The sequence below is a fragment of the Aplysia californica genome, unplaced genomic scaffold (assembly GCF_000002075.1).
Source record: "Aplysia californica isolate F4 #8 unplaced genomic scaffold, AplCal3.0 scaffold00491, whole genome shotgun sequence".
Lineage (NCBI taxonomy): Eukaryota > Metazoa > Mollusca > Gastropoda > Aplysiida > Aplysiidae > Aplysia > Aplysia californica.
The window spans coordinates 226,681-253,384 of NW_004797761.1; the positions used below are offsets into that span (position 1 = coordinate 226,681).

Consider the following 26,704-nt stretch of genomic DNA (forward strand, 5'->3'; position numbering starts at 1 on the left):
TTCAGACACAAGAAATTTTATTGATTAATTTTTAAGAAGAACAAAGTCTTATCTGGAAGACATGACAGAAAACTTGCCTCTGAAACATAGACTTTCTCAACTTGTAAAGAGGGAGAGACTTCTACAAGCTACAGGACATAACTAACTTCCAGAAATTGATTCAGCCCTAAGCCCCAGTAGTTTGTATAATTTAAAGGTTTCAATCAAATTCCTAGGGAAAGTAAGAGTCTGTAAAGCACAACAAAGCCTTGAGGTTTCATGAAAAAGACTCCTGTCTATCTGCAGAATCAGTGTTAATGAGTGAAGAGAAAATGGAAACTTTATTAGTAGAAAATGAACGTAACACTCAAGAGTGATTCTTCCAAGGGAAATTCAATAAATCAAATCAAACTCTCTGGCTATATCAACCCTGTGAGGACAGAGCAAGAGCATGTTCATGGAAATAAAAGTCCTGTGCTTAAAAAACCACCCTCTAACAAATGCTCTTCTCCAACGATTAACATTCTAAATAAAAGCGGCTGCTATAATTTTCCTCATTTTTTTTTTTTTGGCCACCTTGTGAAAGTTTAAGAGGCATGAGAAGCACTGCATTTTGGAAATAGAGCAACACAGTTTAAATGTTAACATACAGTGTTAACATGGTAGGTAAATTTTGAAACTAATAGTTTGCATTGACTGGAATACCTGGATATCAAAGTTTTGAAAGGCCATATGAAGAGGGGAAAAATCAACCATGACAGACTGTATAAGATATCGTCAAACTTTATACACATAAGTTTTATTGCAATCTCGATGAATCATGGCAGTAAAAGAAGTAGCAAAATAAAGAAACAATACAAAAAAATACAGCATTCAAAAGTTGTGTTGAAGTAGGTGACTATTATCACTGAGTATTTATTCTCAAGTATGACTAAACTGGTGGAACTTTGTCAAAAACATCCAGTACAATAAGATTTACTTCACAGTACTTTCAAGAAGCTTATGCAATGGCTAAAAGAAATAATATCATAATTTAAATGATACTTCAGAGAAATGTATACTGCTTAAACACATTTAATACTTCCCATGTCAGGAACTATGTGAGTATGTATTGAAAGGAAATAAATACATAAATTACCATTTGCACAAGCAACATTTACAACAAAATGAAGAAAAATACTTTGAATTAATGCGCATGCACAAAGATCTTCATCAGAGTCCGCCACTTTATGTTACTCTTCTCTCTTTCCTTGTAAAAGATTATGAGAGAGCCAACATTCATTCGAACACATTGCAAGATCAACACTACAATCTTACGAGAAGAAGGGAGGACAATTGAGTGCATAAGTTTTAAGGCAATTCAAACAGGAACAATGCTGAAGCTTAGACAGTGTTTATTTTCAATGTAAAAAGACTTTCTACTTAAATAAAGATCAACATTGTTATATTCTTTAAAAAAATTATTTTAAAGGTAAGTAAAATTACTGAGGGGGAAACAAAATCCAAAATAAGACACCTGTATACAGACAGAGACAAATTGGTTGTCATTTTATACTGGGGAAAAAAAAAAGATGAATTCAAAACTTAAAGGCACAGTATGAGTTGAGTTTTAACAGTCTTTGCTATCTTCTTTTTCTTCACCCAAAAAAATTTTGCAGTGAAAGAGAGTTAAGAATCACACATAATTTTTGGGTTGAGATTTTGAATTTTTTTTTGTCATTTGATGATAGATTGGAGACATCAATAATGTCAAGATGAATGAAATGCTTATATACAAGAAAACAACTGACGCTCCACACAGTATATATTATGAGATTTGATTCACAGTATACAACCAACTGAAAAGAAGAAACCCAATTCAAACAACAAACTCACTGTTCTATTCGGATAATCACACTATGCCCTTTAAAATTGAAGAGTTTGTCAGTATGAAGAATGGACGATATCAAACTCCGCTAAGTCTAGAACAAGCCATATCACTGACATATATAGCTTGTACTCTGCTACACAACAAAAATCATAGATCGTACAATTCAACCAGCCATCAAAATCTGTGTAGAATAAAGAAGACTAGAAGCATCTCTTGTCAGGTTACAAAACATATATATATGCAAATGCCTGAACAGGTACAACCAGACACTAACGTACACGCATAGTCAGAAAAACTTGCATACACATACATAAGCACACATGAACCCACTCTCTCTCTCTCTCTTTTTGTATTCCTCTCTCTCTTTACATATTCTCATTAACAAACTCAGTCATGTACAAATACACAAGCAGTCTCTTTTCCTCCGTTTCATCCACTCGTGAGCATACACACACATATAACGACGTAGTCCCTTCTAAATACAAAACTTCAGAAAACAAATAAACACTAGAGGCAACAATTTATCGGGTACAATACTGGTACTCATCTTTTGATAATGTATCTCATTCACTCTATGACGGTTCTTTTTTTCCACAAATTACGGTATTAGGCAGTTGCATTTCACATACATAACATATGAAAGTCTGATTTGTAACAGAATTAAAATCTGTCAGTAAAAATCAAAACCTCTAAAATCTTGGCAGTTCATCATTGGGATAACATTCCTCAGAACTTACCAACGTGACTTCCTCCCATCTCTTATGACTTACCATCAGCATTGATCTAATCAATGTTGAACAAAACGATAAGCTATACATTATTATTTAATCTTTCTGAACGCAGGTGTTTCAACTGTCACTGTCTCTTTTGGCATCATACACATAACACGTTGTCACGTGACCAAGGCACTCAGCTGTTAGAAATTCAAAAGAAAACAAAAGGGAAAGGTACAACAGGACGAACAAATAAACTCCGAAAAACTGAGAACAACACCTCAACGGATCCAAACTAAGGGATGTTAGATGATCATTTACTCTTTCGCCTATGTCATTTGCTCTCTCAACCTTTCAAGGGATTGAAGAATAAAAAAAACAACCCAAAAACAAAAACAAAACGCTGACCACTTGAATAACTATGGCTCTCTATCTCCATGACAATAAGGTGGCCAGGATCAGCTGCATGAAAATAGCCAATATGGCAGACTTGCTCATAGAGGTAGCTCCATTTTCTTTGTCAGGATCCGAGACAGCTGTGAACAAAAAAAAAAGAAAAAGAATAATAACAAACAATAAAAATTTCATTTCTATAGTGAATATCCAAGCTCTACAGCATGCTCTATGCGCTTTACAACCAGTATTACCCACCAGACCCAAGAACACTCAGAAACATTCTCGTCTTTGCGGTAAGTATATAGTGTTAACTGCTGATTGCTGCCCTCAAACACTTACAACCTGTCAAGCACTTTCGCCGTCTGTAGCCGTTGAAGTGAGGAAAATTTGTGTAAGGCGCCTCTTCTGAAGGCTACAACGTCGAACCCCTGATGGGATTTGAACTCATGACCTTATGGTTGCAAGCCCAAGAGCCTGACCAACGATGCCACATTTGCGCTCTCAATACTTAGGAAAATTCCAATAAGCTTAAAACCAGGACAGTTCAGGAGAGGGTGATGGGTGAAACACCTAATCATAAAAACACATATTAATCAAAGAATATTTCTTTACTTTCTGCATCACAGATTAACACCATTTGATTTCATAATTCTGCATTTATAGTATAATAAAAATATTTTCTGTCATCAAAGCAACACTTGACCAAGTTCCCATTTCTTTACAAGTTGTATCGGCTATTCAATGATGACTGACGGGATATTTGGACAAAACTTTCTCACGATGATAACACTGTATTCAGTATCAATTAATTTATTTCAACTTTAAATGATCAGAACATTTGAAAGACATATGTGTCACGACGTGGTGGAATTAGGCGCTTTGTCAATTTTGGGCATGTGGAGTTATTAGTATCACCAAAACATCCATCTATCTTGAGTAGAAGTCGAAATATTTGCAATTGAAGGAGGTGGGTATAGTACGGTTTCAGAGGTAAAATCAGTGAGATCAATGGACCCCAAAGTTTGGTAACTTCTATAACTTGAGAGTCCTTTAACTCATTCGTTACGCATTATTTTCGGCTTGTGGACGAATTTTTTTCGGGAATGCGAAATGAGATGATGACTAGTGCACAGTTCAAAGGTCTTTGGGGCCACAAATTCAAATAAATATTAACATATTACGCACCGAAATTTTCAGTATGATTTGTAGAATACATCTGTAATGTTTATTTGTGAATTTTTCAACTTTGGTTTCTGTAAGAGGCGATTATGCGACACAATTTTGCTTGGATGCAGATAAAATTTGAAAATAAAAAATAAATCATCTTCGGTGAAACTGAAAAAAAAAAGTTTGCACCTAGTCAAATGATACATCAAAATAACCATAATGGAAAACTGGAAATTATTTACAAATTTGCAGTTATTTATATACATTCCATAAAATTTGCACATTTGGATTATGACATCCGAAATTTAAAAAAAATTAAAAATTTTATAATCTTGAAAAAATGGACAAAATGTAGATAATCTATTCACAGACAGAAAAAAACCACTAGTATCGTATATGGAATTATTCAGAATTGCATTTGGAATAAACCTACACATGTTTTGAGAGGTACTTTCGTGTAATTTCACACAAAAATTGTGATTTTTTTGGGAGTAAAAAATAGTTTGACAATTTAGATCAAGATCTAGATCTAGATCTAGCACAGAAAAATATTGATTTCTCAATAATAGAGCAATGGCAATTTGAGCCCAATTGTATCAATATTCTAAAGAAGAGTCCTACATTTTTTTAGTGTCCAAATTATGACATATTTTGTTGCGTAAAAGTAGTAAGACTGGGGTCTGAGCTATAATTTGAGCATCGCGATAAAACAAAGTCGCATAAACTTCGAAATTGTTTCAAAACTGAATCAAAACTTTCGATTTTCAGTGGAAACGCTTGACCCGGAAGTCAACATTATATTATGACCTTTATTTTAACACTGATGTGTGGATTGGAATAAAAATCTAAGCTAAAATTGAAGATAGGGTTTCGAGCCGCCGGGGACGGCTTAGCGTACTGACGGCACTAGCCGCGCCGCCCCCCCCACGGCTCGGCGTAGCGAATGAGTTAAAACTGAAAATTTACATATTTTGGGTCATTAATCAACGTTTTTAAGTAAAAATTACATGGGGATGGGTTTTTATATATTTGAATATAAAAGGTTTTCGAGCCAAAAAAACCAAAATTCGATAAAAATTGTCAAACTTGAGGAAAAATGCCTTTTGCTTCGGTTTCATTATTTTGATAATTGCCTGATTCATCATGATGCCTGACATATTAAGAATCATATTAAATGCAGTCATTTGAAAAAAAAAAGTACTTTATGTAAATTCTGTGACATGTGTGAGGCAGCGTGATGAAATCAGGCGCTCGTCAAAATACAGAAATCGGAGAAACAGGCATTTTCCCGTCAGTTTGAACATTTTTATCAAATTTTTATTTTTGGGCTCAACCTCTTTTATGTCCATATAAAAACACATTTCCATGCGGATTTTACTGAAAACATTGATTATAGGCACAAAATATGTCATTTTTCTGTTTTCAAGGACTCTTTAGCTATTGGAGTTACCAAACTTTGGTGGCCATTTTCCTGCTAATTTCACCACTGAAACCAGGAAACCTCACTTCCTTCAATTGCAAATATCTGGAGTTCTATTCCAGATAGAAGGATATTTATTTCATTGGAAGCAAGGCAAATAAATCAGCTTTCGGATGATACCAATTGTGGCAGTGGGTAGTGAAGGGCTCACGGGCTTGAGCCCCCCCCCCCCCCCCCAACTCTATCCCAAATTAAATGAAAGTTTCGTAACTAACAAAATAAGCAGTTGAAACCGTTATGATCACATGCAATAAACACAGTGATCAGCATTGCGGCTTGCTCGTTTGTCCAAGCACTCTTGTCACTGCTTACAACTGTAGTAAAGTAACAGCCAATCAAATGTCTTTAGGGCTCAGCAAAGGATGAGCCCATTCCAAAGCCCCTTCCATAATGAAACTCTTCTCATAAAAGGTAGCACACTGGAAAAAATAATACTGTACTGAGGGCTCACGCTCTCCTAGCCCTGACGATAAGGTGAAAGTTTATGACACACTTTCCCCCAGCGACACAGATACCTAAGCTCTTATTGGATCTTTGTTAGGTGCGTTCTACTTTCCGCGAAAACATGACCCAATCCAGCTCATCGACAGAATATGTTGAAAATACTGTGTGTTCATGTTTGTGTTTGTGCTGCTGAGATTTAATAGTTATAAATCATGTCAATTCCACTTTTAAGGCAACTTTTTCATCCAGAAGAATCCAACTCAGAACAAAGATGGAAGACAAAGGAGACTCTTCTTGTTTGAATGGTTCTCAAAATGCCGTGGCTCACCGTGACTAAAGAGAAATCAATACTGTTTAGGTCTTATTGCTTGCTCTTTAGTGGTAAAGAAGTAGAAGCAACCAAAGCCCCACCCAAATTTTGTTCCACCCACAACAGCCACTGATACCAATAACTCCACATGCCCCAAAATTGACAAGCGCCTGATTCCACCGCTTTGTGGCACATATTTAGTTTCAGTAACTGACAGGACAAATGAGCTACTTCTTCTGTCTCATCATGGGTTACTACAAGAAATTATTACAGCCTGAAAAGGAATCTACATTAAATATTAGCTAATCTTTCAAGTAAAAGGGTCTTACAGCCAGTTTCTCCCTCCTCCATCTCTTTATCGTCACCCTCTGGGTCAGCACCATCTGTCTCTGCATCAGGCTGACCACCGTAGTCGTTACCTCCATCCTTACTTCCATTAGCCTCCGGTTCGGTATCAACCTCCGGTTCACCTACAGCTGGTTCCTCTGGGTTATAATCAGTGCCTGTGCCCATATCTGAAAAAAAAAATGTAGGTGTTTTTATGCCCTCATCAACACAATGAAGATAATTTACGAGGAGTGCTTCAATCTTGCCTGTCAGGGCCATCATGGGCTGAAAGGGATGCAGTAGTCTCCGTCTAAACGCACACCATACAAATGCCACTCCGCTCAAAAGCACGACTTTGTCATCTGACGGGTTTTTTACTATATAATTTAGACGTACGGTCACTCCCTCTATACATACGCTCCGATCAGCATACACGCTGACTGGTAAAGCTTGACAAGGGAAAATTTTCACTACAACCTGCACAGTTTGCATAAGACAAGCCTAGACAACCGGATATTTGGTGAGACTGGCCCTCATGCTGAACAAAGAGAATGTTGGGCAGCATTTTCACACCCAACTTTCTACAGACACATAGGTCTAGGACTGGTCGGTAAAATATTGGGGGGTTGGGGGACTGAAACGTTTTTTGATTGGTCACTGGAAATGCATCTTTGAGAGAAGGTTTCTGTCAAGTGTTTGGGTGACTGCATGTAAAAGGTAGTATAAACACAGCCTCACGGGCACTCAGGGCCTTCCGAGCGCATGGTATCAGTCAAATCGGGGTAATTCAGATCGCTGTTTCTTTGCTCTTTCGCTATAAAACACCAAATGCTGTACACCTTGTAAATGTTCAGCTTTTCCTCATTACAATAGAGTAAGTTGTTTATATGTCCTATTATTAGGAGCTTGAGCTTCGTCAAGGAAAGAGAAGTCCCTCGCGGTCGGAACGCGTGGTCGGCCGGTTAAAAAACTGACACGTGTGCTTTCAAATGCTTCGCAGAAAGATCAATGATTAAATACTGCCTTTTATTGGCGGAGAACTATGGAGCTTTAGACGGATTTTCCTGTAATATATGTTTGACCTTTGGCATTGAAATAGAAAGCCTTTAAAAATACCGTCAAAGTTTTCAAAGATCATTTATTACACAAAATATGTATAATACAGGCTTAAAAAAGGTATTAATAGAAAGATCAGTTCATTTTCTATAAGAATTAAGTAATCGGCTTCCGCAAAGCTGGGAAAATATGTGACCCCCCAATCCCCCACGTGGGGAGCTCTCGGTACACTACAGTATAGAGACGACTCGCTCGCCGAGGGGGGCTGGTGGGGCGCCGGCCAGGTCAACGCTCTGCGGTTTTGTCGAAGTAATGACAGATCATGGGGTTTGAGGTGATAAAATACTGATTTTTATTGATATCACAGTCTTGAAAAAAATCAGGCTCCATACATATGTTATAGTGATTGTACTCTGTTAATGTGGAGATGTTTGGAGCACTTGGTACTCTTTTATTGTCTGTCAAACATGGGGTTGCAGCCAGTGAGCGACTTTAACAAATTTGATCAAATTTTAAACAGCTGCCATTTTCTTAAAAATTGACTGAGAGGTTAAAGAAAGGTACAAAAATTCTCTGGAGATATAGGCCTTTCATAAGGAACAGATACATTTGGCATACAGCTTCTTTGAAAATTTAGTTTCTGGTACCTATATATTATATGTAATGTTCAGTTAGACCTCAGCCTATGATGTCCAACACGCGAGAATGCTGTAAAACACTAGAAGATAGGCCTCTACCATATAGGATTAAAGATTGGTCTAGTAAGCCTAATCAGCTGCACTCAAAGAACTTATAATGTACTTGTTCAACGAATCACAAGAGAAAAGTTTCTCTGAATGCAGAGATCTACAATTCTGATGTCGTCCATGAATTTACGATCAGTGATTATGGTAGACTACATATCATTACATTGAGTCTCGTCTTTCTAATCTACCCCCCCACCCCTTCAACATCTTTGTATTCTTTACCACAGTCGGGGTATCCTTCACAAAACAGTCACGTGTCATCACATTATCGGCCAAAGTGATCCCAACCAAAAAGGGAGGTCACTTGAATGTCAAGGCAATGAGATGACTGCATCCCTTCCTCCCTTTGCAAAGGTTCAGGTAAACTCACAATCCGTACAAACACATGCTAAGGAGCCTACCCGAGCACCGAGCATTTAGGCGGAGACTACTGTATAACATTCCTGCAGAGAGACCGACATGCTTGATAAAAACTCTCCAAACTTGGGAATGAAACTCAAGTCTCCTGCATGTGACAGCAAAGTGCTTAACCACTGCACCATGGACGCTGGTGAGGAGAAGGTTGAAGTAAATGGTCCTGATTCATTGTTAAGGCCAATGGCTCATTTACAGTTTGAATTATACACGGGAAAGACATAGGAATGAGAGATATCTGAAAAGAATGATTTTTGTTGTCAAAATGTGAAATAATGGGTTTCTTAACTCATTTGCTACTGTACCTCAAGTGTCTTGAAATAAATCGATACACCAGGTACAGCCATTACAGCAACTTCTTGGTTTCAAGTTTCCCATGCCTTTTAGCATGTTAAGTTTCATTTTTGGGTAGTGCATAATAAGGTCATAATGATTTTTTAAAAATAGTTGCCAAAATGCCTGGCATACTTTGGATGTTGAAGTGCCTGGCAGTTAAATAAAGCAGTTGAAATGTTACCTTGTGTGGTATTTGATAATAGTGTAGTTTCTGACAATGATCATAGTTGTCACTAGTTCCTAGCTCTTTGGAAGCATGCTCTTGAGGAAGTAAGGACAAAGAAGCCACCGTAATTCAACATCGTTTAGCTTCAGTTGGGGTCAGTTGTGATTGGCAGACTCTTTCACAACACACTTACTCCCCTAGTTCTTACTTTGGACCTAATAATCTTGTCCATTTTTTTTTGTGTGCATTTTTTTTGGGTCCCATGTCCTATTTTTTTTGAGAGCCAGATGTTAGTTATGTATACAACAGAAGATTATTTATGATTATTTGGTTGAAAAAATCTCTTACAAAGTTGTTATTGCTGCTGCTGCTGTAATTGCTGCTCATAAAGAAAGATGGCTAAACATGTCCAAAAATGGGAAGATTATGATGGTGCTGATGGTATATTAAGTCACTACAGACTTGGCCTTTTTCGAGTCTATATGCACCGAAGACTGGCATTTTTGGGGGTATTTCAATCTTTCAAGCAACACCCTTCCCAAAGACATACAACCATCATTTTTACACACATAACAGATCTTAACATGTCCAACAGGACACAAAAACCAGAAAGGCAATATCTATTATGGTTTTTTAGAAATGATTTTTTGAAAATGTGCTAAAGTTTGCTGCTAGCCAACCTTTTTTGATGTAATGTCTTGTGTAAAAACCCCCCAACAAAACACACCAAGAAAAATCAACCTTAAGTGTGTCTTTTGTTGTGTTTTCTGTTTCAACATGAATAAAAAGTCCAAGCTTATGAATAGGAAAGAATCAATATGGTAATTCTTAAGTATTAGCTGTCTAATCCACTTCAGTGTGAAAAAACGGGGCTCCAGACAATTTTGCATTTGAAAGCCTAGTCTAGATCTAGAATGTTGCAAGTGCCGTAAAACTCTTACTAAAACTAAACATGTTGCCATCGTACTGACAGTGTTGCGAGAACAGACACCAGTCAGAGAAACCAAAGTAGGGCCTCAGTGTACGTAACTTTCATTCCGGCTCGATAACTCAAAAAGTTTCCAGTCAAGTCCGGTGAAACTTTGCTTGAAATGAAATAAAGGTCGGCTGCACGGTAAGAGATGGTTCACTCAGCGTTTGTACCCATACTTTGCCGAGGAAAAAACACGAAACTTGTGCTCGCAGGGGGTGCGTGAACTGTCTCTCGGGAAAATATTGGTGCTCGCAAATGCTGCCTGAAACGTTTCCAGTGAGTTAAAGTAGGTTAGATGACACTGACGACAATTTATGAAATGATGATAATGTTTGTTAGCCATTTAGTTTCTATCTTAGAGCCTACACTCAGACTGTCCTATGGGGTAGGACTCCTCTCCTCGCAAAAGCAACCAAATTTTGAAGCTAATCTTGTCAATGATTATATACACTTATTTCCAGGTGGAAACCCTCCCTTGTGAGATAACGATTAGTGAAATAATTTTCCCCTTGGTTGGGGGCTTGAGGGGAGGGGGGTTGATCTCAGGGAGCAAGATTGGGGAAATGAAACAATAAAAACCACCCACACTCTCTCGCAAGAGGAGGAATTATTGAAGCCATGCCATCTCCTTTAATGAAAATCATTTCTATGAATATGCTCTCTTACGTTCTCCACAGGAAAACTGTTTAGCTTGATCATGCAGGTAAGTAAGGTCATCCCTCAACTCATCCAGTCCACAGGTATCAACAGCATTTTCTGTGCATTGCAGGAGAGAATCCATCATTCTGAAAAGAAGTGGTAAACATATATCATTATACCACACATGTATTTGTGTGTCTGTGTATTTGTTAGTGAGTGTGTGAGAGTGTGTGTGTGTGTGCGTGCATGTGTGTGTGTGTGTGTGTGTGCGAGTGTGTGTGTGTGTGTGTGTGTGTGTGTGTGTGTGTGTGTGTGTGTGTGAGAGTGCGTGTGTTAGTGTGTGTGTCTGTAGATTGGTATTCTTCGGTAAAAAATAAAAAGAGACAAACTTTCGTACCATTCTTTTACTTTTCATCCTTTTGGCCTCACTTCTTAAATAATGTCAGAATGTGCTTGTGGCTTTACCAACTTCTGACACAGTATTTTTTTAATAGTAAAAAAGTCTATTTGATGTCCATCCTCGACAGAATAATGGAAGAGAAACAACATTGTCCTTCTCAAAAATTGATGTAGGCCTACAATTAGAATTTAGGTTGAGGTCTGAGCCAGTTGGTCACTTTGGGCAGCACACAAAAAGCTAAGTGTTGTTTTCTAACTGGCAGTTTTATTTCTATAAAACAGAAAAGTGACATGACAATAATATTCAGTGAAGACAAAGTATGAAAATCTGAGTAAAAAAATCCCAGTGTGATTCAACACACTAAGGCATTGAGGAAGGAAGAGCAAAATCCAGAGCATTGTTGAATCAACAACAACAACAACAACAGCTACAACAAGAACAATAACAGAGTCAGGGGAATATTTCTACCTTTCTCCTTACTTTCTTTGATATTACAAAATGTACTACTACTAAATTTTTCTTAATAATTCGTTATGGATATCTTTTGTCACTGTGTCGTCCTCTCCCAACCCTATAGGCTATTTTCTCAAGCTTTTTAGATGTTATTATTACTGACAGATGCAACATTTCAAAAACTTACCTGCACCAGTATGTGGAGTTATCACCAGCAACCTGAGTAAATTTGAGATCACAGCTGACAATCTGATCACAAGAAGCAATGGAGTTGCTGCCCATGATCACTGTGGAGCAAATTGAATAATTCCTCATGAACGCAGAATAATATGATTTTATAACTACAAGGTAGTTATGGTTTAATCTCCTTCAAAAAAGCCTTTAAACGAGGGGAAAAAAATAAACTTGGGCCTACAATATTAAAAATATTATACCTGTAGTAAGAATTTTCTTGAAGCAGCATGTCAATTAGAAGAAAAATCATTATTTTGATTTCTTGACTAATATTAAGAATGAAGTCAACATTTTTAGCAAAAATACTTTTTACTTTGCAACCTCCTATCCTTTCATATCCTTATACTGGGCTCAAAAGCAGTAGCGTTATCTAGTTGGCATAAGGCTACAGAACTGAAATAATTTTTTAATACCTTTGATAAGTCCTACCATTGATGATAATAAACGCATTTTTGGCGGATTTATAATAAAACCATTATGAATCAGGGCTTTGTCTTTTTAGCTGTAAAATGCTAAGACATCTCTCCCCCCCCCTCTCTCCACTGTTTCACAAGTATGGAGAGTAGAACAGACACATAATAATAAATAACTTCCAAAACAAGGTGCCAATCTGTTATAGATTTACTTTCTGGCAAATGAAAAAAAATCAAATGCCTGCCTATTCGGAGGATAGCAAATCTTGTAAAGTGTCTTTCTGAAGAATGCAAGGTATGGATCAGCTCATACCAGAAGATAAACTAACAGCCACTGAACTTCTGATCTAGCAATCTAACCAAGGTACCACAAGGATGAAGCGTGTAACAAAATACTTACAGCCATCACAATACTCTTCAAACCACGTTCCAATGCTTGACAGACTTGGCTTCATGTCACCAGGAGAAGTCATTGACACATTGCAGTCCAGCAGAGTTTGGTCGACACATCGCAGGAACGAATCAATATCCCTTAGAGAGAGGACAGATGAACCTTATTAGTTCGAGAAGAGATGTTTGTTCTTGAAAAAGCAGGTTAGAACAATCCAAGCAGAATATAATGAAAGATAATTTCTCAAGCAAAATGTACACTTTTTGGGATGTACAGTCAAACCTGTTCACAATGATCAGAGAAAAAAGTGTGCCTCAAAGACAGGTGGCTGTTACAGACACAGTCTGATTTATGGTCATTTATGAAACATGTAAAAATGAATTCTCATAAGATACATCACCAACACATAGACTGAGGCAAAATATTCCTATCTGCATTACCAACTTTGTACGTTTTGTGGGTTTGAAGGCTTGGGACTTTTTAAACTATCATTTTCAATTGTTCCAAATTTTTGTTTGTTTTGGCCACATGTTTGTTGTTTGAGTTTTGTTTTGTGATTGTACAAGTCAAATTCATGAAGTGAGACTTGACAAAGTCAACAGATGGTTTAAAATCTGAAATCTTAATTAATTTTTTCTTTTTCTTTTAAAATTATTTTAAAATTAATTTTATTCTTTTTAATTTCAAATCATTTAACTTCAGACAAAATTGAACAAAAAATACAGCCAACTGACTCAGTCACCCCCAGTATAGCCATGATTTGTAAAACATAAAAACACAGGAGAAAACAAACAACCTCTAAAAAACCCTGACCTTGGCAGCCCACGGCCACTATAACACAGACATGCTGCCTGTCATATGATTATGTGGGCAAGTTCAACTGTGCTTTTATCTTGTTATTGTGTGTGTATCGGCGGGTGTGTTTGTGTGTGGTGGGGGGGGGGGGGGGGGGGGGGGGGAGGCGTTGGGGAGATTGACCGCCATGTACTCTAAGACAGCTGAGCTGTGTGAGCAGGACTTTAACTTGGAGTTGAGGCAATACTGTCAGTATTTACTCATACCTTTTAGCAATAGAGACTTTCCACTGTCATTTCTGTGACATTTTAGTATTACATCAAGTCTGCAATTTCTGCATTAGTATTTAAATTTACAAACACTGATTGGAAAAGGCTGAGACAGATTAAAAAAATTAGCCTGTAAAAATAGACTACTTACATGCAGAATGACTGGACAGGGAGACCGCTTGAGCCAGCGGAGTCATCCAAAACATTGGAGTAGATCAATTTGCATTGCTCAAGCTTGGGGCACTGAGAAGCTGAGACATAAAGAAAAGAGTACTGTACTATCTCTTCACAATGTTAGAGGACCACAGGTTCATTTTTGCTAAACAGTAAACAACAACTATCTTCAGATAATATGTATAATGTATTCAATCTGCTTTAAAATGGACTTTTCCAGAGCATACAAAAGTGCACCACCACCCCCCCCCCCAAAAAAAAAAGCAACCCACACCCCACCAATTATACTTTAATACTTTATATGAGAATATTTTTGCTTGCACATAACTAAACAAAACATATCAATAAACATATATTACAAAGAAACTATCACATGGGGTTTAAGAGACGCTTAATTCTCTCTACTTAAGTTGTGCACTCACTTATTGCCATGCAATTCTGTTCCACGTTCATCCTTGCCATCTTCACTGCATTCATTGATTCTTCACTAAGAATTCCTGTGCAAGCCTTCATAAAACGATCAGTGCACTCCTTATATTCATCGAATTTCCTGGGAAAAAAGGCATATCAATATTTGTAGAAAAGACAGAAATATACAAAAATCCATTTTTAGACATATAACAAATAAAGGGAATATCACAGGTACTCATATCTCAAGATATACTATTCAATATACACAGATGAAAACAAGAACAAAGGGAAGTAAAAAATCTTTCTATGCATCTTCCCAGTGCCTTTTCCAGCTGTTTTGCATAACCAGTTTATGAAAACAATTGAGAAAACAAAAACTTATGTTAACAACGGTATTAAAATTGTCATCACTAAGCAAGCAAACAAATTTGACAAAGTTCTAACATGACTGTGTTTCTGGGAATTATTGTCAGGGGGGAAATACTTTCTTTTTCTATTGACAGATATGTATGAAACATTGGCAGTTTTGAACCTTTAAGGTTACTATCCCTAATTAAGCATCTCCCAGCTCAAGAAAAGATTTTGTACTGACTACTTTTGCGATTACAAAGGGAAATGGGTAATTCCATCCAATTCATCACCTTATTTAATCTTAACCAGTCAGTTCATATTCTATTATTAAACATCCATCTTAATAATACTGGGAGAGCTTGTCCTTGATGCTAAAGGTCTGAAAAAGAAATACTGACCCGCAAGCCTCAAAATATTGAAATGGTCACAACACTGCCATGCACATATTCATGCCTTAACAACTTCTTTTCGATTTTCAGAGAAATTTCAACCTATCTGGTAAGGTTAAAGTCTACTCAAGCCACCCATTCATAAAATAAATTAAAAGCAACTTTCACACATGATGCCATGGCAACCCATGAGTGGTCCCATAGAGAGTGGTGAGATCCTGAATATGCATAGTTGGTCTGACTGGAGGGTTCTAGAGAACCTTTGGTAATTGGGTTGACCCTATCTGTACGCCTCAGGTCATTTTGTACCCCAGGGGTTGTATTCTTCTCATTTTTAGTATACTTCTAGTGCGAAGATCTCTTTGAAACTCTCAGTATTTCTAAAAAGAAATGTGAGGTGTGCAGACAAAATGAGTTACTTCTCCGATTTTAGCCTTATGGAAATTGATACATCAACTTTATAGGTGAAGTTTGTACAATTTGCAAGTATGAAATGATCAAAGACACGGTAGACTTGAACAAAAATGGCATCAATTAGATATCTATAAATCTGACCGCAGTGTCGATTTTGGGCCGATATCTCCATTCTTGGTCAGCGAGAAGTAACTCATTTTGTCAGCACACCTCACAAATGGTTTTGACAGACTTGTATGCAAAGCGTACGGATCGGATTAACAAGTAAATTTCCTCTTTGGAACCAAAGAGGTGGCACTCGTCGTATGGATATGATATTTAAAAAAACGACATATGAAAAGGGTCAAGGTAATGATGCACTCTTGGAATTTTATAAGATTTTAAATTCTTTATTGTCCCAGTTCTCTTTTATAATAAGGTATCAATAAAAGAATTTAAATTATCTGACAAGGGAGAGCTATTCAAAGGCCTAACTACACTGCATTTCATACTCACTTGCACACAACAGTGGCATCGGTGTTAGGGGGTAGAACCTTCTGGCAGGTGTTGAGCATGGCCATGCATGTTTTATCACCAGTTGCTGAAGATAAAGTAAAAACAAAATCACTTATCAAGGATTCCAGACAAACTTCAGCCACACAAAACACTGCACACTTTAGTCTGAATGGTACAACAAATATAATTTAAATAGACAGACAAAGAGCAGTAAATATTCCCAATCTAACCAAAACACATGCCCAACATATCTGGTAACGGGTAAATATTCATTTTCACATGATACCACTTTTTACAAGTTTGTAGGTATTTGCTCTCACAATTACACAATACCCCCCCTCCCAACAAAACAAAACAACAACAACAAACAAACCCCCCAAAACAACAACCTAAACCTCCCCCTCCCAAGAAAACCCCCCAACACAAACAACAACCCTTCCCCTCCAGCAATTTAGCACTACACCACACACACACACACACACAGATGTACACACACACACACAGACACACAGACACACACACACACACATGTGCACATTCTCATACGTTCTGTTTTTAAGAACTTTGGAAAAGTAAAACTTTCTAAAAAGGAAAAGAACACTTTAACAGAGAAGGTTTATACTCTGGATATATAAAAATATCAGGAATTTAAAAGAAAAATCAGAAGAGCACAGATATTATTTGTAATACAGAAACATAAAAGTGATACTCCGCATTAAGAGTTTTAAAAGAATTCAAAACAAGTAAGTCAAAATTTCAAATATGTATGATGCTCTGTAAAAAAACACACTTTTTTCACATCAAAAAGGAGGCAGCTTTTCAGTGAAATTGACATGCATTTCAATTTTTTCTAGGGAGTGCTTAAGGTGTGGACTGATAGCGCTTTGATAAAAAATGAAATAAGTATATGAAGCTGAAATACTATTAGCATGTTTACAAAGTAGGCCTACTCTTCAATTTATTATCAAGAAACATAAACCAGTAGTAAGATGAAGCTGTTAGAATAGTTTATGGTTTTCATTGAACCAGAATAACTTTTAAAGCAATTAGATTTTTGCTTTGTTACTTACAAAAGAAAACAATCCTTATTCAATCAGTAAAGCATGATTACAGAATAAAAAAGGCCCTTCATTGCAAAAGAGGCTCTTTGTGTTCAAAGATGGTCTATAAACAAAAGAAGCTTTTAAGAACAAAAGAGGTTTCTTCAAGCAAAAGAGGATTTTAAAACAAAATATGCTTTGCTTATTGTCTAAAATAAAGAAAGCACTTTTATAGCAAAAGAACAAAACAGCCTTTTTTAAAACAAAAGACGCATTTTTCCAAAATGGCAAATGAGGCTTTCCAGAACAAAAAAAACGTCTTCTGGACTGTAGGGATCCAATCTGTTTGACTTTCCTGATGAATGTCAAAAGCATTTGTTAATTTAAAAAGCAGAATGACATAGCAGGAACTTTTCATACCTCCACCTATTTGGTCCATGTCTACCTCACCTTCTGGAAATAACATGCAGTGGATAGGGAAGATGAGAGCACAGCATCACAGATATAACCACAACAAAGTAAAACACGACAAGCAGAGAACTACCATGCATTTTCTGTGCGCAAAAGAGCTACAATACAATTATACATATAAAGAGAGTTTATGAATAATACTTTTTCGACTGCTTATAGCTGTATTTGTGAGGAAAAATACCTTTTGTATGTAAAGATGATAGAATTAAGATGATGAAGATACTTCTAAAAGAGACTATTGTGTGATTCTCGCTCCTGCAAGATAAAAAATGTTTGCTTTCCAAATTCAAGGATCAATAAAGCATAAAAATACAGCAGGCTGTGTTTTATCACTTCTACTTCTTTTTGTTTCAAATGTGTAGTTTCACATATGATCAACATGTCAAATACTGTAAGAGCTAAAAATAGGTAATATCTGTTTAACTGTGGTAACATAGTTTAGAAGCATTTAATACATTGCCTTTATCCAATTTTACCAGTTCATCCTCTTCCCTTCCCTCCCAAATCCATATACCCCTATTGAAAAGCCATCTTGCTATAACTTTTCTACTGCAAATGTTAAGGGTTCTTATCTAACAGAAATGATAGTAAAATCAGAATGTACCCAAACTTACTCGGAACTTCCTCAACTGGCTCTTTTTCTAATGTGTCTCTATAGTCTCCTTCATACACAACTACTGTCTCAAAGCCAATGTCATCCTCCTCTTCTTCCTCTCCCTTTTCACTCTGTGTCCCTTCTTCAGTGGTAGTGCCAACTTCATTTTCGGGGGCACTATCATCTTCAACAGAGGCACCAGCTTCACTTTCAGGAGCACTATTGTCTTTAGCAGAAATGCCAACTTCATTTTCAGGATCAGTATTATCTTCAACAGAAATGCCTACTTCACTTTGAAAAGTAGTATTGTCTTCTACAGAAATGCCTACTTCACTTTCGGGAGTACTATCTTCTTTAACAGAAATGCCAACCTCATTTTTAGGATCATTGTTATCTTCTTCAGCTATGACAACTTCACTTTCAGGATCACTATGATCTTCTTCAGCTATGACAACTTCACTCTCAGGATCACTGTGATCTTCTTCAGCTATGACAACTTCACTTTCAGGATCACTGTGATCTTCTTCAGCTATGACAACTTCACTTTCAGGATCACTGTGATCTTCTTCAGCTATGACAACTTCACTTTCAGGATCACTGTGATCTTCTTCAGCTATGACAACTTCACTTTCAGGATCACTATTATCTTCATCAGAAATGTCTACTTCACCTTCAGGAGTACTATTGTCTTCTACAGATATGACAATTTCCTTTTCAGGATCACTATCATCTTCAAAAGAAATGACAACTTCATTTGCAGGGGTACTATCTTCCTCAGGGGTAGCGCCAACTTCTACTTCAGAAACACTATCGTCTTCAGGGGTGCTGGGAACTTCAATTTCAGGAACAACCTGTGTTACATATTCTTCTTCATCTACAGTTTCGCTTTTTCTTTCACCCTGTGTACCCTCTTCCTTTTCTCCATCCATTACTCCTGAAATATGTTAATGTGTCATTGAATGAGTCAACTGAATGAGAAATATTTCAAAGATATGCATGTTCCAATTGATGCTTCTCTGTTTTTCTGCAATCTGTATATGCCTGTGTTTAGAAAGGCCAAAGCATGCAGCCTATGAGAATGCATTATACATAATATGTGTTTGTATATATTGTATGTGAGTGCAAAAGCTTATTTTGAGATTCTCTATCCCCCCACCCCTCCCATTCATTACAAATTCCCCTTTCCCTTTCTCTTTTTATTTCAGATTCTCTTTCCTCCTGGAAATCAATGCATGCACCTGTCAAACAGATTGATATTTCAATATTTCAAATATTCATGATGCTGAAGTTTGATCATTACATAGATGGAACGAAAACTGTATACATTTGACAAGAGTAATTTCTTTTCATGCTCATAAAAACATTACAAAACTAATCTATGAAAAGCTACTCGAAATGTCTTTTGGCTTATAAACTTGGTTTGCTAACAATCAGATATAAAGCATTTTGTACAAATATAAAAAATTGGTAATGTGCAATCTTGCCAGAAAAAGGGAAAGAAACATTGAATAAAAAACATGCACTGAAAGGAGCAAGCTTCTACGAGTATGTGCAAAGTAAAGGATTGAAAATTCCTCAAAGCTGTCACTTGAGTATTTTTAAGTTGAAAATGTATGTGCCAAATCTAAAAATGAATACAAAATTGGAAGAGCAGAAATTTATAAAGTTTCAAAAATAAATATATCTCTTGACATCATAAATATTGTTTTATATATTCTTTTTAAATGCAAAAGATTATCAGTGATGTCATAAATGAAGCCATTGAAATTTACTTTACAAAAGTAATATCATTACATAAAGTCAGATTTATATGCCCAGCAAGCACTAGACGTTGTTTGATGACATTAGAAATATGTGTATATATATATTATAATTTGTTTGCCTCCACAGAGTTTTCTTTTTTCTTTTTCTTTATCTTAGAAATGGAAAAATACCACTATTCTGCTATGAAATAATTCTATGGATTTTTACGTTTCCAGAACAACTCAAAAGAATAAGCTTGAGGTGTAGACCCATTGCCAATAACAAATAAATACAGGATAAGCATAAATGAAAAGAAGAAATACTAACAACAGCGGAAGTGACTTACTATGATATGTGGGTTATCAATCTGAAGGATGTTTGCTCATTAATCATAATCTAGTAACAGTCTGCATCCAACACATACTTATTCATATCCTCACCCTCAGCTTCTCCTGCTCCCATTTGATCTTCTCCTTTTCCTTCCTCAGGTTCTACATCCTCGCCTTCTGGTATTCCTCCAGCCACTACAATTACTCCCTCCTGATTTTCTTCTGCCTCTCCCTCTTCCTCTGTGGTCTCTTCCGCATAACCTTCTCCTCCATCTTGAGTTTCTCCTGTGGGCTCACCTTCTGCAACTACAACAACCCCTTCTCCTTTCTGACCATCATCAGGCTCTCCCGTTGGTTCAACTTCTCCTACTACAACAACATCCTCTCCTTCCTGTTTATCTTCAGCCTCTCCCTCGGGGTCACCTCCTTCTCCGACAACTACTGCTTCTCCTGTTTGATCTTCACTAGTTTCTCCTTCAGGTTCACCTTCTTCAACTACAACCTCTCCTCCTGTCTCATCACTATCGGGTTCTCCGGTAGGTTCACCCTCTGCTACAACAAACTCTTCTCCTGTCTTATCACTATCAGGTTCTCCTGTCGGCTCACTTTCTCCTACAATAACAACACCCTCTCCTTCTTGCTTATCCTCCGCCTCTCCTTCAGGTTCACCAGTCACAATAACCTCATCTCCATCTACAATTGTCCCTTCAACAATTTCTCCTTCTACCTCCTCTCCTCCAAGTCCTTCTGCAAAAGTGTTGTATATGTCATGTGATACACAGTTATGCACCAAAGAATAATTCACAGACAGGAGACACTTCAAAAGCACAAACAACAACACTTCAGATCTACCATGATTCAGTCTTGATTGGAACAAAATTTGTAAAAAGGTAAGAAGGATAGGCAGCTTAGTGGACTTCGTTCCTTTCTTACTTGTGATTTTGTAACCGTATGTTTAGGAATCTGAGACTATGCTGTAGCCAAGCTTTGAAAAAACATGTGGAAATTCACCATGACGGATTTTTCTTTTCACAAGTCACTCACTTTCATGGAGTTACAGAGATAAACAGGACTGCTTGCTTTGGGCAAAGTCAGTCAATTGCATATAAAAGTCAAAAGCAATAATCACACAGCATGGAGTACAGGAAGCAGCAAAGTGCTCAGAAGATATGAAATATGAGAGCGAAAACACACTCAAAAAGTGCTTTGTACAGATTTCTTCTTCTAACTGATGCCCTAAAAAAGAACAAAGCACCACAGCAAATCAAGTGCAATAGTCTCCAGTTGTCTTCCAAGCACACAGAAATGTAGAAGCACAAAGTACAGATCAGAAATTTTGGGCCATTGTCACAAAAAACAAATGGGAAAATAGGATGGGGTGGAAAGGGGTGGGGAGAGGGTGGTGGTAAAAGTGAATAAAACATGCAAATGTGTTTGAGGTCTTTAATGGGACAAAGAACGAAATGCTTTCCTCTCTCTCAGTTTATTACACTTTTGTTTTCAAGTTTAATCACAACTTTTGCATGCTCCGTACATAACCAATAGTTTGACAGCCTAAAAACAAAGTAAAGTTAAATTGGATAATACTTCTAACAGAACAAAGACATCATTTTTTACAGATGTGAAATGTTCCATCACTCAAAATGGCTGGATAGTTGCTGTTTGAAAATCAGATGGGTCAAGGGAGAGAGGCATCCCTGCCCTAATCATTAATGCAACAAAATCTCAACGGTCCTGAAGAATCTACAGAACTGACCTCATGACATTTAACAATATGAAAAGATTACTTAAATAATGGCACTGTAAACACATTATTTTATAGGCTGCCATATAAAAGTTAAAAAAAACCCTCTTAACTTTGAAGGAATGCCCCCTCCCCCCCCCCATACGAAAAAACCCCTATGCCATTTTGTAAACTTGCGAAAGTAAAAATTGAGTCAGAAAAAGAGTAGAGAGAAGCAATTTGTCTGCTTATTATTGAACATATTTCCAATCAGTATGGGGAAAGATGTGATTTGAACTGGAGACTATTGCACGGTTAACCAAACATAATGATTGAAATTGATGCACAATGTTCTTAGCAACTGTTGTAGGAACATGTACAGCAATATTTCTTTTCTGAATCTCCTACCTCACTGCATAAGTCAAAAAGCACACAAGCTAAAATACTGTTGTCAATCAGAACAATAAGGAAGTCTCTTTATCTATCACATGTAACAACTGACTATTATATAGCAATTATCATTTTAAGATATATTACAACAATATAGGAGAGGTATGAACAGAAGAAAACAAAACAGAATAAACTAGATCGCTAAAGAACATAGAACATTAAACCACTGCAAAAGACCAGAAGATATACAGAGCATTTAACAAACTGCATCCTTGTCAGCTACAAATTATAAACTGACAAACATGCTCAAAGTCAAAGAGACAGAGTGCACTTGTCTAGACATGGAAATATCACATGGAATCAGAAGTCTATCAAATTCATCACAAACTTTTATAAGAAATGTCACACAGATTAAACAAAAAACCATAGTCATATGATGCGTGAAGAAAAGGCTAAGTATGTTTACATGCTACAGTTACTTAAGAATATGTTGCATAATTACAAAAAAGTATAGTCCTGCTACACTTCACTACCATTCACCATCTATGAACTTGATGGAACATAAACCAGTCCCTCTTTGGTTATATTTTTCGTTCGCAAATTAGCCTTGATGGATTAAAAATTATTCCATTATTGTCCATATCCAAGAATATTTTCAGTTAACTAAATTTCTCACAAGAGAGTATACAATGAGAGTGTTTCATATCAAAATACTTCTGTTTAATGAAAAGGATCAGATACTCCATTTTATCAAAGACAAAGCTGTGACAATGATTAACTCAATAACAGTGTTCATATTATGGGTGAGATACACATGACTATCCATTCAAAGAGCAAAGCTATCTCTCAAAATCATCTTACTAAGAACCCTACTTTTCCTACAGGTATCCATCTCAACCATTCCCAGCTATCACCCCCACACAAACTTCACTCATCCAAATAAATCGATAAGCCCCTACACCCCCCCCCCCCCCCACTTACTGTGGAGTCTATAACATTATTTATTTTAATGTTGGGTATTCTTTCCATTGTTTAGTGGTATGGTTTAGTATGATATGATATGGCACAAAATGGTATGGTGGGGTATGGTAGGCTATGTATAATCTGCAGTACCTGTGAAAATCCGAGTTAACTCTTTCATACTGGTTTCGGTCGCTCATATGACCTTATGCAGTTGCGAGCGCCGTAAAGCTCTTACTAAATTAAACTAAAAGACATTTCTGTTGGTTATGTGTAAAAAAAAAACTTTGAATATCAAAGACTGGGTAGCATTCCATCAAGTTCATTGTAGATTCTACTCTATGAGTGGAGATTTGGAGTAAAATTCACTTACCTTCTGTATCAACACCACCACCACCAACAACGACTGCTCCCTCCATCGCTGGAAGATATCATATCATGGACATTATAGAAACCCCGAAAAATTTGAAGGAATAGTTTGTACAAAATCAACAGTTACGAGTGAAATTTAGTCTTTTTTACAGAGCACCAATTTATTCATAACTTTGAGCAATATTTCAACGTACAGTAAGAATAAAGTGCAGGCACAAGCCTATTTTTTCATGGTTATACTAAACTTTCAACAGGACAAAGACAACCGTTTTTGCCATGAACCCTCCGAACATTGTTGATACTATTCAATTTACGTTTCTTGACAAACAGAAAATGTTTCCAGAACTGAGGGTTGTTTGCAATGTATTTAAAACACTTTTTTCACTTGTGCATAAATGCTGTGGTCATACGCAGGCCTATACAAAAAGCCTTCAGAACTATTTCTAAATGATGAGAGGTGAACAAGAGAAATACAGATCCCAATTCTTGGGAAACAACTGACCTTCAACTTCAACCAAAATTCTTTCGCTTGATCTCCTGCCAGCCTCGTTTTGAGCAACGCACTGATAATTTCCTCCATCCTCTGGCTGAGCAGACTCAAAGATAAGGGCTCCGTTAGGCAACACATTGAGAGCCTCAACAGGTTCACCATTCTTCAGCCATGACACCTGAAAACACAAGTAAACATAAAACCTCTTGCATGGGTAAATATATAATTAACCCATGGGGATCAATTACTAATGTGACCGAACAAGCTTTCTCTTCCCTGTTGGGGGAATGCCTTATAAGCCAAAAGCTTACAAATGAATAGTACCTGCATTCCATTAACTTGTACCCCAGCAATTATTTCCTTTGGTTTATTTTTTAGAGACAGAGATGGCAGAAACAACCCACAAGCAATCATAACGTTGAAACTCCCTGTTGAATAGGAGGTCCAAAGAATTAACCAAAAAGCATGCCAAGGGGATTATTAAAAATTTCATATTGCAGATTTCAGTGTTTTTGTTTACTTGGCAATGTCAGTTTTAAATAAATATATGCAAAAATAAATGCATCATTGATTTTTAAGATGTTGCAAAGTTTTGCGCTTTGTTCGGTCTTGGTTGAAATTTTCCAGACTTGATATTTCTTGATCATGTATGTTGATTTTCTTCATATTGACAAGCTTAATGACACCCTGGTTGATTTTCATTTACACTGAGGTATGTTGAAATCAGTCCAAAGATGACCAAGTTATCTTCTCTTAACGGGATCTTCTCTTTTTTTAGACACTGTTCCCTGAAAAAAAGAAGAACAAATACCCTTCACTGAGAATTTTAGAGTCAAAACGGTTGGTGAAAGTCAAATTTTGGGGGATGTTTATTTATTTAACGAGTCAACTCTTCTCTAAAAAGATCAGAACAAGCTCAGTTCAGGATGAGGCAGAATGTAAGTTTCCTTTCTAAAGATCTTACCTTAGGCTGAGGATTTCCAATAGGGGGACGGCATTCAATGGACAAAAACTCTCCTTGCTTTACGAACTGGTTTTGAGGGGATTTCTGGAAGTTCTTCCTGATGACTACAAAGATAAGAGAAAATGAAAAACAATTAATTTTCAAAACAAACTAAATAGGAAAAGACTAAAAAAACCCAGAGATCATGGAGGCATTGCAAAAGAAATATTAATACTAGCACTGAACACGTATCGTTTCTAAAAGATACCTGCATGATAGAACACCCATACACAGCTTTCTGTCACATTCCTGACATTCGTGAGTATCAAGAAAAACAACTTTCAAGTTTATCTTATCAATAAAAGGCAATAAGCAAGAAGGAATTCACTAAATACACCTTATTCAACAAGTGAAAAAGGATTTGACTTACACAAATTCATTCATTGTAATCAGTACATGATCACTTTACAAATAATAAGATCTGATTTTCTGAGAGCACAAGAATTTATTGTCTTGGGTAAAATCTACAACTTACAAGCAATTTCAACGTATCCTTTTTGGCTGGACAAAATCTGCTTATCTTCCATCCCCGGAACAGAATAGTGAGCATAACATTGACACCAGTAGTCTTGTCCATCATCGTACTTTTCAATACGATCTCTTCGCAGCGTAATGAAAGCTTCCACAACATTCTGCATCACAATGGAGCCATCCAGCTGGACAAATTCTTCAGCTCTTTCACGAGTGGCTTTCACTTCAATATTTTCCATACCACAGGAGAAAGTGATGTAATCCACATTGTATGCTTCGCACATGACCTTGGTTGGTTTGTTTTTGATAATGTAGTAAACACTGTGCAGTTCCTGAAATAAATATATAAATGCACATATTTAATAAGTTTGATTATTTTTTAAAGAAACTGTATGGAAATATATAATGTCATAATAACTACATAAGAATGAAATTATTATTTATGTCATTATTTGATTGTCATGAATGGTAGGAAAACGCTTCACTTCACCTCAAAGTCACATAATGAATTATAAGACACTTGTTTTATGATAATTATTTGCTACCAAATGAAACTGTTGTTGCCATAAAATATTTTAAAGTAATCTCTATTTATGCCGTCTCAAGTGGCAGATGAGCAATGAATTCTTAGAGAAGGGAGAAACGTGTATTTAAGCGACAAAAGACGTCTTTGTACAAAACCAAATTGAAAACAAAGAAAAAAAGAAAGCAAAACATGATGAACATCAAAATACACCAGTACCAACTGGTGCCTTATGAATTGTTTAAAAAACAGAAAAGATGAGAACATTGTCCTTCAACCCCCCCCCCCCCCCCCCAAACTTCAATTAGCAATCCAAACCTTAGAGATGTAAGGAGTTCCAGGGGGTTTGGCCACAACATTTGAATGTTAAAATTAAAGAAACTTCCCTA

General features: G+C 36.7%; 1 protein-coding gene across 1 annotated transcript; it reads right to left on the reverse strand.

Moving 5' to 3' along the window:
* LOC101852646 lies at positions 1–26,679 on the reverse strand. The gene is made up of 16 exons (XM_005105777.3): positions 26,634–26,679; positions 25,797–26,124; positions 25,283–25,386; positions 24,331–24,496; positions 23,830–23,877; positions 20,495–21,130; positions 18,331–19,245; positions 17,666–17,698; positions 16,206–16,290; positions 14,568–14,695; positions 14,123–14,222; positions 12,917–13,047; positions 12,057–12,156; positions 11,044–11,162; positions 6,689–6,874; positions 1–3,098 (listed from the first exon to the last, which is right to left on the reverse strand). Exons 2-16 carry the CDS (start codon positions 26,074–26,076, stop codon positions 2,992–2,994), a joined length of 3,138 nt encoding a protein of 1,045 aa, XP_005105834.1. The 5' UTR covers positions 26,077–26,124; positions 26,634–26,679; the 3' UTR covers positions 1–2,991.
* Between the last annotated feature and the right edge of the window lie 25 nt (positions 26,680–26,704).